Genomic DNA, 14992 nt, shown 5'->3' with positions numbered 1-14992 from the left:
ATTATGTAAACATTAGCATAGGAATCCTAATTTACCTTTAGTGTTTTGATTGAATTTTAATTTACTTTTCTTAATATACCATTAAATGTAAACTCATGGGGTTATACAAGGATTAGTACTTCACATTTTTAATTAGTTTATTTTTTCTTTAAATCTTAATATTAAATACTTTTAGTGGGGAAGAAGACACACCCACTTTGACTTAAAATACTAAATAAGCAAACATTATTCTGTAATTTTAGATCATATAAAGATTGGCAAATTCATGAAAATGCATCTTCAGAGAATAGCTAAAAAATATTATGATTGTAGTCTTCTCACTCAACAACCATTAACCTACTTTTATGAGTAACTTGTTCAGGAATGCAACTCAAATTTGGACCAAAAGCACTTGGCCACTCTGCTACAAAATCTCCTCAAATTTGGACCCATCATGGTGTTGGAGAGATGAAACTGCTTCAAATCCATTTTGCAATTATTCAGTTGTGAAATCAGTCAAAACATAATTTGTGACATCAAAAGAAAGAAATGAAAACTATTTTTTTGTGTGGCCTGTGTAAAATATATCTGTCCAATTGCCTATTCTGTCGTTTCCATGCAAGAAGGATCCCTCGGGGAAGTAAAATCCTATCTTATCTCACTGGTTTGCAGTGTTTCTGTGGTTGTGGCGCAGGCGCAGCCCTCCCCATATCCAGCCCCGAGCGCAAGAAGGAGAAAAGCTATAACCCAAATAGACCAAGGAGATAAACCCTAAACCCCCCATCATTTCCAGTACTCCTGTTCTCCTTTTGCCCCGGATTGCATGTGCTGTTCTCTAAAAACAAAAGCTTAAAGTCATGGATTCCAACGTCTCTGCCTCTCTTTCTACAACACAAGGGGCCTCCCAATCGCCTAGAGTTCCTTTATCTAATTCAGGTTCTTTCCTCATCCGTGCTCCCCCTTCCGTCGATGCCAGCGATGATGACAAGGATATAATAGACGACGAAACGCAGGATTCGATTAGCGGGTCAGAACACGGCTCTGAGATCGCGGAAAACTATCTCAGCGGCGAGGAAGACTTCGAAACGGCCTCGGAGAGGCCTTTTGTGCCTGATCCAGATGAGTTATATATAGCGGTTGAGGACGGAACGGCGGTTCCTCCCTTGGTTAGGAACAGCGACATCTCGGAGGATTCTGTGCGGTTTTCGCAGCTGAATAAGACTATGCCTATTGCGCAGCCATCAAGGGACGACGATGATGAAGTGTTCGACGAGGTTTTGGCCAGTGAAGGGGAAGATGATGGGTTCTCCGGTGTGGCTAGAGTGCCGCCAGTTGCTGAGATTTTGGAGACAGAAAAGTCTGAAATTGGTGTTCTAGGTGACAAGGAGAAGGTCCCCGAGCCCTCGCCTGCTTCAGACGGATCTCCTCTCAGTGAGTCTGTCAACTCCACCGAATTGGTCGAAAGCCCTGTTTTGGAACCCAAGGCAGTTGAGGGAGATGAATCTGGTGTGTCCCCGGAAGCGCTGAGCCCTGAACCTCAAATATCCACCCTTTCTGAAAAGCCTGAAAGTGGGGTCTTCGACGATGACAACAAAGACCATTCACCAGAAAGGGATAAGGTTACCAAGTTGCCGATAACTGTAGCAGAGGAGAATACAAACCGGGAAGTCCATGGAAACCCTGTACTAGAGAAACCTGAAGTGGAAACCATGGAGCCTGGTGATGCCACTGGAAGGGAAAATAAGGTTGATTTTGCCAGTGGAGACGCTGCTGTTGAGCAAAATCATGTGGTTGAAGGCGAATCGGCTTTCGAAACTGAGCCATCAGGAGTAATGAGGTCGACCGAAAGTACGGTTTCTGAAGGGGAAGGGCGACTGAAGGAGTTCGCTACCGAAAATAATGAAGTTTCGGCTGTTCAATCTGTTGCTCATCAAAATTCGGCATTAGAGGTCAGTCCACAGGTTGAAGCCAACTCTTATTTGGCAACATCAGAAGCAGACAATGAAGTTGGTTTAGAGGCAAGGGATGCTTCTGTGGTTGAAAAACCTGAAATTTCTAGTAGTTCTGATGGAGCAATTTCTGTTACAGACAATCCAGCGGATTCAAGCTCTAGTGCACAGGAAAATGAGGGTCTCCTCGATGGCAAACCGGACTACATTGAACCAGCGGAAACTGATGTGATGAAAGTGCCTGAGCTGGACTCGCTGAATTCAAAAACTGAGCCAGTTGACATTGTAGATGAGACTATTAGCAACATTCAAAGCAGTCATGAGACTACTTATCGTAGTGATTCACTCAATTCACTTAATGTTGAAGACAAAGGAGTGCAACTTGTGCCTGCTGCGGTCGACCTTGAAGAGAAGCCTATGCCCATTTCACCAGGTGATGAAGAGAGCAGGTACGAAGCACAAACCATTAGTTTTACTGATAGCTAGGTTGTATTTGAATTTATACGAAAAGCTGCACTTCCAATTCTGTTTCTTTCAGGGATCTGTCGATGGAGAAAGGTGATAATGGTTTAGAGAGCGACAATGCTCAATCAAATGGAGATGCCATCACACATTTCAATGTTGAGCGTTTAAAAGACGAAGGATCTGATGATTTCCGTTCGGCACCTGAAGATGGAAAGAAAAGGTAAAAAGCATACCCGGCTAACCTTTTTGATAGACCTGTTCGGCTCTTCTTCTCCAGGGCAAAAATAACATCCGCATAGCTTTTCTATAAAATAATTTCATCAAATTCAATTGTTTCCAGGGAGTCTGAATCTTTGGATAAAGATCATGAGATTGCAGAAAACATCAATCTTACATCATCTGGAGACAACACTATATCTGTTGATGAAATTTCAAGCGACTCCCAGCTACCTGAATCAAAAGTTTCAGAAGCCAGAAATGAGGACAAAACTGATGTGCATGTGGATAAGGATGGTTCAGTCATTGACAAGCATGTAAAGATAAGTCTCTCTGAAACTGCTGAGCTGCTAATTAAAGATATGGAGCAGGGGTCAACCAGTTCACAAGAGTACTCTCACAAGATGGATGGACAGATTATTTCAGACTCGGATGAAGAAGCCGATACAGATGAGGAAGGTGATGGAAAGGAGTTGTTTGACTCAGCTGCATTGGTAGCTCTACTGAAAGCAGCAACTGGTGCAGGACCTGATGGAAGTGTCACAGTCTCCTCTGGAGATGGTCCAAGTCGGATTTTCTCTGTTGAACGCCCAGCTGGTCTGGGTTCCACAGCACCATCTCTTAAACCCACTGCCCGGCCAAACCGTCCAAGTATATTTAGTCCTTCTGACCTTGCAGTTGTCGGTGAGGACGACAGTAACATGGACGAGGAGGAAAAAAAATTGCAAGAGAAGATTCATCTAGTAAGAGTGAAATTCTTACGTCTAGTTCAAAGGCTTGGCCATACACCCGAAGATACAGTGGCTGCACAGGTTCTATATCGGCTTAACCTAGCTGAAGGGATTAGAAGGGGAAGGCATACTAACCGAGCTTTTAGCCTTGAAAGTGCGAAAAAGGCTGCAGCACAGTTAGAATCTGCTGGAAAGGATGATTTGGACTTCTCTTTCAATGTTCTAATACTAGGTAAAACTGGCGTCGGTAAGAGTGCCACCATCAATTCTATTTTCGGTGAAGAAAAGACTAGGATTAGTGCATTTGAACCAACAACTACGGGTGTTAAAGAGATTACAGGAGTTGTTGATGGGGTTAATGTCCGGGTTGTTGACACCCCAGGTCTGAAGTCCTCAGTGATGGACCAAGGTTCGAACAGAAAGATCTTATCATCTATTAAAAAGTTCACAAAAAAATTCCCACCTGATATTGTCCTTTATGTGGATCGCCTTGACACTCAGACACGAGATTTTAATGATATTCCACTTTTAAGATCAATCAGTAGTGTATTGGGCTCATCAATCTGGCTTAACGCGATCGTTGCCCTAACCCATGCTGCTTCAGCACCTCCAGATGGCCCCAACGGATCCCCCTTGAGCTATGATGTGTTTGTGGCACAGCGTTCGCACATTGTCCAGCACTCCATTAGGCAAGCAGCTGGTGATATGCGTCTGATGAATCCTGTGGCTCTTGTTGAGAACCACTCTTCATGTAGAAAGAGCCGGGGCCAAAGTGTGCTTCCAAATGGCCAAATGTGGCGCCCTCAGTTACTACTCTTGTGCTACTCTTCCAAGATCTTATCTGAAGCAAATTCTTTACTGAAACTCCAGGACTCATCTGCTGGAAAATTATTTGGGTTTCGTGTCCGTTCACCGCCTTTGCCCTTCTTGCTGTCATCACTTCTACAGTCAAGGGCACACCCGAAACTCGCAAGCGATCAGAGTGGTGACAATGAAGATTCTGATATTGATCTGGCTGACCTGTCAGATTCTGACCAAGAAGAGATTGAGGATGAATATGACCAGCTTCCACCCTTTAAGCCTTTGCGTAAAGCTCAAATTGAAAAGCTTAGCAGAGAGCAAAGAAAAGCTTACTTTGATGAGTATGACTATCGGGTGAAACTTCTACAGAAGAAGCAGTGGAAGGAGGAACTTAAAAGATTGAAGGAGCTCAAGAAAAGAGGAAAAGAAGGTCAGGCTGACTTTGGATATGGTGACACAGGAGAAGATTTTGATCAGGAAAATGGAGCTCCAGCAGCTGTGCCTGTTCCATTACCCGATATGGTGTTACCACCTTCTTTTGATGGGGATAATCCTGGTTATCGGTACCGTTTCCTGGAGCCAACATCAGGCCTACTTGCACGACCTGTGTTAGACTCCCATGGTTGGGATCATGACTGTGGTTATGATGGAGTCAGCCTTGAAGAAAGTCTTGCCATCGCTAGCCAGTTCCCTGCTGCTGTCTCAGTACAAATCACAAAGGACAAGAAGGAATTCAACATTCATTTGGATTCCTCTGTTTCTGCCAAACATGGAGACAAAGGTTCCTCATTGGCTGGATTTGATATCCAGAGTGTTGGAAAACAACTTGCTTACATTCTTAGGGGTGAAACCAAATTCAAAATTTTGAAGAGAAATGTGACTACTGCAGGGGCGTCAGTGACTTTCTTGGGGGAGAATGTGGCCACTGGCCTCAAGATTGAAGATCAGATTTCAATTGGAAAGCGTTTGAGTCTGGTTGGTAGCACCGGAGCTGTGCGAGCCCAAGGTGATGTGGCGTATGGGGCCAATTTGGAAGCACGCCTTAGAGAGAAGGATTATCCAATTGGCCAGGACCAATCCACCCTTGGTCTTTCTCTTATGAGATGGAGAGGAGATTTGGCTTTGGGTGCCAACTTGCAGTCTCAGTTCTCGATTGGCCGAAACTCTAAGATGGCTGTCCGGGTCGGGTTGAACAATAAACTCAGCGGGCAAATTACTATTCGGACAAGCAGCTCAGAGCAGCTTCAGATTGCACTTGTAGGTCTTCTCCCAATTGCATCCACTATCTTGAAGACCATTTGGCCAGGTGAAGCTTATTATGTGCACTAGATTTTGTTTCCTTTGAAGAGTCATAAAAATTTAGGTTCGAAGAGATCAACAATTAGACTTCCTGAGCATGTCTGTATCGCACTACCAGTTTCTTTTTCTTGGCATCCTGAATAATGTCTTATAAAGTCCCAATCAGTACTGCAATAGCTTTAAACTCATTTTGTTGAGCTGTAGAATCGAGGTGGAACCAAGAGGGTATTCTTAATGATTCATCAATATTAGTTCATTATATTATATATTGCTGTAATGGAGTTCTCTGTTTGTTGCCTGTCTCTGTTTCTATCATATGATTGAAAGGGTTTTCAGTTCATCAGTATATTTGATCACCATGGAACAACCATGTACTTGTTGCAGATGGTCCTCTCGCTTTTTTCTTATTAGTAGTTTGGAGCAGTAATAGGGATTAGGGATGGCAAACAGGTTGGGTTTTAAATACAAACCATACCCGATAAGCCAGCAATGCATCTTGTCCCAGTTGCTGTCCTCTACTGTCTCCACCAAAGCTCTTCCTTCTCTATGCTCCTCTCTGATCCTTTCTGCTCATGCAGAGTTGTGGGAAGATCCTCCCCTGTCCTTTGCTTTTGTTGAGAGGAGCCTACCTGCTTTTCTAGAAGACTCCCCTCTTTCTCTGCATACAGAGAAAAGGATAGGATATCTGCATTTACAGAAGATAGGGACATCTCTGATGCCAAAAATATTGGGGGGGGGGGAAGCTGAGCATTCTCCCATCGTTCTAAGCTATTGGAGTTATGCCATACGTAGAGTCTCTCAACAGCTTTTCCATCCCCGAGTTAAGCGCAGCAGCGAGGCAATGTTTCCATCGGGTGCGACAAATGTGTAACTCAATTATTCTTCTTTGCACTAAACATTTAATACGATAATCTTTCAACTAATGTTCAATATATCAGTTTCTCGGATTGCATGTAACAGAGGACATGTCAAAACTTGGAGACTGCCCATCACTGGCTTTTCCATAACACACTCCTCACCCTTTGAAATGGCAGAAATCGACTTTAATTCGTCATTTCATATAATATTGTTGAGTTCACTATGATTTCTGAAGAAGCTGTACTGAAAAAAAAATGTTACATTAACAAGAGCATTATTACAGTATGAGGTCTCCGGGGATGACATTTATCCATCAACAACCTTGATCCCGGCTCTCCGGTCCCATTCTTCTGGAGAGGCTGCTTCTGCCATTATATTTTCTTGACCACGCCAAAGAATCTGCAAAAGCACATAACAGAGACTCAGCAACAGCCATCAACTACTACAAATAACAATCCACAATTCTCACTAGTATTGGGTTATCCCTATCATGTGCTAGCAATTCCAGGCTTTGCTTCGATTAGCAGCTCAAATCAACTCTTTTTTTTTTTTTTTTTTGGATGACATAATCCATTAATTTTCAAGAAAAAAAATCAGGTCGCTCATTTAAGTTTTTTCTTTTTAATCAGAAGCTTCTTTTTAAGTTGATGGAATTCTCTTCTCCATCAAGACTAAAATGTAAATTTTAAAATACCCTTCATAAATGATACTACGTACCTTGTCAATGACACCAAACTCTTGAGCTTTTGTTGAATCCATATAGAACGGCCTCCTCATTGCTTTTGCCACAGTTTCAATTGACTAATGAACAGATTTGACTTGTCAGTTTCAGGAGGATTGTAGATAATAGATTCAGATTGCAAGGAACAGATCCCAATACTCACATTGCCTGTGTGCCTAGCTAATAGTTTAACCAGTATGTCCCTGTTCTTTATAACCTGCAAACCAATTCAATAACATCAAAATTGTGTAGTTATTTCTCGAATTAGCATCAAGTAAACTTACAAGGTCAGCATGCAAACTGTGGGAAAGCTTAAGCTTTACGTCTGGTACGGTGCACCCTTAAACAGAATGGATGCTCAGGTTGGTAACCGACAGATAAAGAAATTTGGAATTTTATTATCTGAAAAAAGGAGGAAATCATTCTCTCTTGCTCAATATATTTACAAGCACCGAGTTTTTCAGTTAACTAGTAGTTAAATATTGACCTAATGCTCTCTCCATCAGGTTGGCAACCTGTGTAAGCTAGGCCCCTGCTCATCAGCATGTACTTTTCAGCGCTAAGTAGTCAAGGTTTCACAAAATGAAAGGACAGATCAGAAGAGAATTAGAAGCTATAATATCAGCAACTAAATTTATGACAAAAATATAAATTATGTTAGCCAGTTGCTCACTTGTGCTTGATCATCTGGATCAATAGCAAGACTTCCATAAATAAACCATACAGAGACAGTTGGTTTGCATAGACCAAATGAATTTTGGGGTAAAGAACTTGTAAGCAGCAAGTGCCAAAAAGATCAGAGAAACTATTCTACTCGTGCTCTTAACAAGACAACAAGAGGTGTTTAATTAGACAGGATGATATAATAACTAGTAAACATCAAATACAGTGACAGCTAAATCAAAAACTTGTATTAGCACTATCTTATGAAAAACAAAAAAAGAGGAGCCCATAGGTGCTAAGCTAACCTCATTAGCACGAATCAAAACATCACTTGCTGGCATCAACCCAGATGAAGGAACACGGGGTTGCTGAATCATGGCTGTAGGAAAAATCAGAAGTTGTAGCTAGTGTCATATAATCATCTAAGGAAAGAATGAAAAAAAAAAAAAAAAAAAACAGAATTTCAATCAACGATGTTGTTGCTAACCTTTGGCATGAGGCATCATAAACCGTTTACCCTTTTTTCCAGCAGCAAGAAGAAGGCAAGCCTGTCCTATGGAAGCTCCAACAGCAACTGTTTGAATCTACAGGCATGGATATCATCACTATCAAAAGGATGCCACTAGCAGTTACTCTTTTGTTTTCAACAAGGTTCAGTGTTGGTATCAGGCTCAATCTCAGATACCTGATAGCCACGTATAAGCCAATAGATGCATGAAATTCCCACATGTATCGGCCAGTATGGCTGACAGAGAGCCATGTACCAGCTGATACAACCCATATTGGCCTCCTAGAAAACCACATGAAGTTCCCAGATATGCAATATGCATATCAGCTATATGACAAACCATAATTTACTGAAACCTTAATTCTATCATAATCTTGTGGAGTCAATTACTTTGTAGTTAACAACTAGCAGACAACAATGGTCCATATAACAAAAACAGACTACCAGAACAATACATGCTACATTGGTAAACCTGTTGATCATTGTTTACACTCCCAGCACTTCACCTGTGTTTTCCTTCCTCTTCTATGTGGCCTTTACCGAGAAAGCCTTTATTAAGAAGCTTTATATGTGCCATAGTCATACATTATATTCGGCTATATATTTATAAGATGTAAATGTTAAATATAAATTATTAAATCCTCATGTGTTGTCTAAAATGGGAAGAGGTTTCTGAAAATTCACCCTTGCTGCTATCAGTTAAACATTTGGGTAGCAAGAAATGAGAGCATATTCTCAGGGAAGGCCAAATTGGCGGCAGGTGTGTTATCCCTTGTAAACTTTGTGGCCAAGCTTATGAAGGACATGATGAGAGTTCAGCTTTGATGGCGTGCTGTCGAATCATGCCAGACATATCCTTTTTGACATAAGTCTTCATGGCAAAAGGATTCTATGGAAGCTATAAAGCTTTGATGCATGCACTGAGGATTTTTAAGATCTCCCATAACTGACCAAGATTCTATAGTTATTTACTGGACGAGCAGGATGACGAATCCACCATGGAGACTTCAGCCACACAGGTCTTCATGACATAAGAGTACTATGGAAGCTATAAAGCTTTGATGCATGGACTGAGGATTTTTCAGATCTCCAATAACTGATAAAGATTCTAAAGTTATTATTTACTGGATGAGCAGGATGATGGATCCTCAGTGAAGACTTCAGCCGCTTTATGATGAAGTGCAGGACATTGCTAACTCTCTCATAACCTCTTGGTCCCACACTTTGAGATCAACCAATTTTATTGCTGATCGTCTTGCTAGGGAGGGTGTGAACAACATCTAGTTGTGAGGAACACCATACCTTTCACTTTTTTTCTTTTTTTCAAATAGACCATACTTTTACTTTTATTTATCTTCTATGGTCTTGGCTGTTTTGGCTTATTTTACTGGCCTTCTTTCTCTGAATTTTCTTTGCCCCTTCTATTTTTTATTAATTTTTTCCATTCAGAACAATTTTCTCTTATTCATTAGCTGGAATTTATTAACAAAAACAATATGTCAAACTATATTACCAACTTTAAAGCTAGATTGCTTGCCCAATATTAGGTCAATTTCTTAGAACATAATAGAATCACATGAAAGCTACATCTTTTAGTAAAAACTACTGAAGGTAGCCCCTCTGCTTCATAGCACCTTTTAGGTGGCTCCGGAATCAGATTAGGAGCATACTAAAAGGTGAATATTTTGGCGTTTGTCTACTGCTTATTAGGTTGTCCAATATCAAATACAAGTGGGTCACCAGTTTTATGCAGGATCTGTCAGGTCCTGCTAGTTTAATGCATGCCCTACTAGGAGGAAGCACTGTCAGTGAATAGAACACATAATTGTTCATTTTAAGTAGGTAAAATTTAGGTGGATTACATATTTAATAAAGAACATGCCTAACAAACCCATTATTGCAACATAGATGAGCTTGGCAGCTCCCACATCAAATACATAGAGCCATGTTAAAGATGGGGCTCCTAGTGTAACTATTCTATTTCCATTTATATGAGGCATATTAGGTAAAATTCTGTAATTGTTCACCAAAAAATTTGAGTCCTTCCCAGAAGGAAAAAAAAAAGCTTCTTTTTTATCATTTTATTGCTTCACCAAAGCGGTGATTTTTTTCTTAGGAAGGCAGCACTATGAAGAACGAAGTGTATCTAAATGGACTTTCTAATGGAGAAGAAACTCTTTTGCACAACTACTATTTGTCTCTGTAATAGCCCCACATGGATTCAAGAGTGGCAAGATAATGTTCTTATTACTTGGGAAAAGGTCTCCTATCTTCGGCTAGTCATTTTGAGATGAACCTGAATCCAACTTTACGATAGTATCAGAGGGTACTTGTACATGGGCCTTTCCCCAAAATCATTTATGTGTACGAGACATTGTTAAAAAACTGATATAGTGGTATTTGGTGACTTCACATTCTCATATGGATCTCATATGGTTACAGCAAGCTAGACTACATATCAGGCCTTCATGCTTCAAGTTTCATTTAATTCTGACATGTATTTCTGGAGTTATAAGTATTTTTTTAATAAGGGCAGAATGGTTTTTTTATGTTAAACTCACTTAAGTGAATGGATAAGAGGAGGGTTCAAATTTTTCAGCCTTTATTCAACGCAGCTCTTCAAGCTGCTTCTCCCTCTTTCTTCGTCTCTCTATTTTTCCCTTTTCTTCCTCTTTAATCCTCTTAATCTTGCAATTCTACATGGTATCAAAGCGATAGAAGAAGACCTAGAGCAGATCCTCTATAGTTCATGAGCTTTCTTCCTAATTTGGTCATCCCTACAAAAAGTCCTTCAAACAATGTCTTTACCAGTAGGGTAAAGGCCAGATTTTTTTCCCTTTTTTTCTGCCATAACCATTTGCACGATGGCTTCTATCACTAATTGAGCAGTTATTATGCCTTAGTGCCCTTAAAAGGATTCCCATTTGAAGGTTTTGCTTTATCCCTACCTGCACAACCCTTACTGTGCCTGGATCATCTCTTCTCTGCCTACCTCATCATTTTTGTTGATGTTTAGACTGCATGTTATGGTGATTAGTAACTGAATTGAAGGTTGAGAGTGCTATTGTTCCTTGTGGTATTGTGGTTGTCCCTAATTTTGAAGTGTGGGGCCCACTTGACCTGCGCTGGGTGGATTTTGTGTTGGTTGATTCTTTGGATTAAAAGCATTTTCTTGGGTCCTCTTGTGGTGTATCCAAAGGACTAAATGGCAAAATCCAGCAAACATGTTGTTGTACTTAAGCCCATTGAGAGTTAAGACAGTAAAGACTCTCATTTCATCCAGATTACTTCAATACAGTTGAATGGGTCCAATTATGTGAATCTGTCCAGGTCTGTTCTCATGATTTTGAAGGTCAAAAGGAATGCAAAATACATTTGGGATGATCCTCCTAGTCCCATCATTGAAGATTGAGAGGTAAGTTACGACTTGGTTGGTAAACAGTATGGAGCCACGATTTAGTAATCAGATCTTGAGTTGTGGGACTTCCAAGAAAATGTGGACTACACTGGTTTTAATTGTCTCAGGAGAGCAATTTGTCTCGCACCTATGAATTGTATGTTCGATATTTTAACATACAAAGGGGTGATAGATCAGTCACTAATTACTTCACAAAGATGAGGGATGTTTTGCAGGAAATCAGCACCTTCCATCCTTTTAATACGAATGCAAATGATATTCGAAACGAGAAATCAGGTGGCAAGACTTGTAGATGATCTAGGATCTAAATATGATGTTACTCGGGCACATCCGTTAGCCAATGATGATGTGACTATTCTTGGACAAGCTTTTAACCGAGACATTCAGGCAGAAGGAACAGTGGCAGGTAAAAGTGATAAGGATACAAGACTCTCTGATGCAATTGCTTTCAACCTCCACTCATCATTTAGTAAGTCTAAGGTCTGGGGCTATGGGAGCAATAGTAGAGGTCGTGGCAAAGATTCCTCTACTTAAGGTTGTGGAGTGATAGAGGAGAAACGAAATGTATTGACTATAGCCGAACAAACCACTTCTCTAATAAATGCAAGGAGAAATTTGGCAAGCCGGCATGAGTGAACTCCACTATGACAGGGAAAGACATTGCTTCATATCCTTGTCCTCGAGAAGAGATTCAACAATTGCTCAAGAGGCTTGGTCAATTGACCACCACACCTACCACTCCAACCATTTAGCTGGATTCCTCTTCCTCAAAGTGCCACAATGGCCAACACTAGTATACCAGCACTGAATGTCTCTTTCTTCTTTCTGGATCAATGATTCAAGAGCATTCACCCCTATGTTAAGTAGGACTTCTTTGTTTTAGTATATTAATCCTTCTTAGTCCTATCGTCAAGCTACTTTAGCTGATGGGTCTACCTCTGCGATTCAAGGGGAGCACACTATGAATACCACACCTCAAATATCCTTGAGTTTTTGTTCTCTTTGTTCCAAACTTTCCCGTCTTGTCTATGAGTCATATAACTAAGACTCTAAATTGTTTTGTAACTTTTTCTTCTACTTCTTGTGTCTTTCAGGACTTGCAGAGGAAGAAAACGATTGGTCCTAAACATGAGAAGGGGGAGTTTCTACTTGTTAGACGATGTATCTATTCCAAAGGTTGTAGCGTTTACAACTAAAAGATTCTCCATATCTAAGGCACTTGCATTTGGGACATCCATCACCAGCTAAGCTTCGTCAGTCCTTTCCATCTTTGAGCTGATATTTCCTTTGATTGTGAGTCATGTCAACTAGAGAAACATTGTCAGACTAGCCTCCCTGCTAGTTCTAGTTGTAGCTCTCGAGTTTTTGAACTCATACATTCAGATATGTGGGGTCTATATTGACTCCCCAACCGATTTGGGTCTAAGTACTTTGTTTCTTTTATAGATGATTTCACAAGAGTCACTTGGATATATCTCCTGTGAGAGAAATTTGAAGTCTTTGATGTATTTGTGACATTTTTCTATGAAATAATCAATCAGTTTGGCACCAATGTTCATATTTTTCATACTAACAAAATATTTTGGGTTTCTCAATCACAAATTTACTTCATTTTATGCTCTACATAGCATTACTTGTCAAACTTCCTGCATGTATTCTCCCCAGCAAAATGAGGTTGTTGAAGCAAAAACAGACATTTTTTTAAGGTTACTCACACTTTACTGTTCCACATGAATGTCCAACAATCTTTTTGTGAGGATGTGATGTTAACATCTTGCTTCTTAATCAATTGTATATCGTCATTTGTTATGCAAGGACAAGTTTGGATGCAAGTTTTAATTCCCCAATGTAAATTGTTTGATGTTCTTCATCGTATCTTCGGATCCACATGTTTCGTTCATTTATTTAATAATTTTGTACCGAAATTGTTTCCTCACACCGTTAAATGTGTTTAGTTGGGATATTTGTTAGGAATTAGACACCTTAATTCAATACAAACGAGAGCAATAATAATCGCAAAAGAAGAAATAATCAAGCACAAAAACACAATATTTATACAGGTTCGCCTTAAGGTGAGACTATGTCATATCTTCCGCCGCTGCAATAATTCACTATGATGATGAAGTAGTTTACAAGAGAAATCGCACACACTCAAGTGTTGTTCTCTAACCTCTCTCCCGCAACTCATGATAGTCAATCGATGATCACCCTAATAATAGTGCCCCCAAATATAAAGAGAAAACTAGGGCATCCGAAATACAAGTGTGAAATCCCCAAACTACCCTTAATGTAACAGCAGTCAATATATCGTGGACCTTTCACGGGCTCCCCGCCCCCTTTCCAACCCCCACGGCAACCTTACCGCGAAGGTCGATCCGCGTGCTAACTCTGCATAAGGCATTAATTAGACTCCACAACTTAACAATATTCACATCATAACAAAGGATACAAGTGTTTTGATCTTCTAAGAGGAAAGACACGTGTCTACTGATGATACATTTTTTTAGTAGACTCCCTACTTTGCATACTATGATGAGTCTCAGTCATCACTTGGTCTTTCTATGGATAACCCAGTGCTTACTACTGTTAAAGATGCACCAACTACAAGTCCCTCTTCACCACTTTAGGTGTACAGTAGGCATTCTAATCATCTATTGTCAGCACCTAGTGCCTCTTGACATTCTAGCTCATGAATCCTCTCCTCAGGACCAACCGTCTTCCTCTTTGCCTACAGGTCGAGTTCCTTCTTATTTGGATTTGCCCATTAACCTTTGGAAAGGTAAAATATGAAGTACTTCTCTTCCCATATTGCAATATGTTTCCCTTGTCTCCATCCTACATATCATTTGCTATGTTATTATCTGTCTACCATATCTTGTTCAATGCAAGATGTTATGGCTTCACTTGGGTGGCATTGAGCTACGGATGAGGAGGTAGATGCTTTGGTGTCTAGGGAGACATAGAGTCTCTATGATCCACCTTTTGGGGCAGCTATTGTAAGATGTCGTTGGGTGTACACAATTAAGTACAAAGTTGATTGGACTATTGATCGATACAAGACCAGATTAGTGGCCAAGGGATATACACAAACCTTTGGAATTGATGCATTTGAAACGGTTTTTGCAATTGCTCGACTCGCCTCAGTCCATATTTTGGTTTTTGTTGCAATTAACAATGGATGACCACTTTTTCAACTAGATGTTAAAATGTTTTCTTGTATAATGACTTAAAGGAGGTGTATATGAAACAACCTCCTGGGTATATTAATTAGGGGGAGACAAGGAAGGTGTGTCAATTAAAGAAGGTTATTTATGGACTTTAACAAAATCCTAGAACATAGTTTGAAAATTTCAGCAATGTGGTGATAAAGTTTGGCTTCTAAAG

The 14992-nt window shown here is 40.4% G+C and overlaps 2 protein-coding genes across 2 annotated transcripts in view; one reads left to right on the top strand and one right to left on the bottom strand.

Annotated features, from left to right (window-relative positions):
* The first annotated feature begins 692 nt into the window (after positions 1-692).
* Positions 693-5717, top strand: LOC137958846 (translocase of chloroplast 101, chloroplastic-like). The gene is made up of 3 exons (XM_068806023.1): positions 693-2377; positions 2467-2613; positions 2734-5717. Exons 1-3 carry the CDS (start codon positions 837-839, stop codon positions 5468-5470), a joined length of 4425 nt encoding a protein of 1474 aa, XP_068662124.1. The 5' UTR covers positions 693-836; the 3' UTR covers positions 5471-5717.
* A 613-nt stretch (positions 5718-6330) lies between these two features.
* LOC137959787 (ATP-dependent Clp protease proteolytic subunit-related protein 3, chloroplastic-like) overlaps positions 6331-14992 on the bottom strand; it is a 32372-nt gene continuing 23710 nt past the window's right edge. The window contains exons 5-9 of the mRNA XM_068807141.1: positions 8170-8266; positions 7988-8061; positions 7183-7236; positions 7016-7099; positions 6331-6697 (exon numbers count right to left, since the gene is read on the bottom strand). Coding sequence (XP_068663242.1) covers positions 6605-6697; positions 7016-7099; positions 7183-7236; positions 7988-8061; positions 8170-8266 — 402 coding nt within the window. The 3' untranslated portion in view covers positions 6331-6604. The remainder of the gene's footprint in view (positions 6698-7015; positions 7100-7182; positions 7237-7987; positions 8062-8169; positions 8267-14992) is intronic.

Source organism: Aristolochia californica, unplaced genomic scaffold, assembly GCF_029961685.1.
Source record: "Aristolochia californica isolate CCGP_79_NKW_82.1479 unplaced genomic scaffold, dmAriCali1.0.hap1 SCAF_3, whole genome shotgun sequence".
NCBI classification, from domain to species: Eukaryota; Viridiplantae; Streptophyta; class Magnoliopsida; order Piperales; family Aristolochiaceae; genus Aristolochia; species Aristolochia californica.
This window is presented reverse-complemented; position numbering and strand designations above follow the sequence as displayed.

What these genes read in the sequence shown, in the direction of transcription:
- LOC137958846 (XM_068806023.1), top strand. Translation starts at nt 837, where the DNA reads ATGGATTCCAACGTCTCTGCCTCTCTTTCTACAACACAAGGGGCCTCC. An exon ending in CCAGGTGATGAAGAGAGCAG is followed by an intron (nt 2,378 to 2,466) that starts GTACGAAGCACA and finishes TGTTTCTTTCAG; the next exon opens with GGATCTGTCGATGGAGAAAG. An exon ending in CCTGAAGATGGAAAGAAAAG is followed by an intron (nt 2,614 to 2,733) that starts GTAAAAAGCATA and finishes AATTGTTTCCAG; the next exon opens with GGAGTCTGAATCTTTGGATA.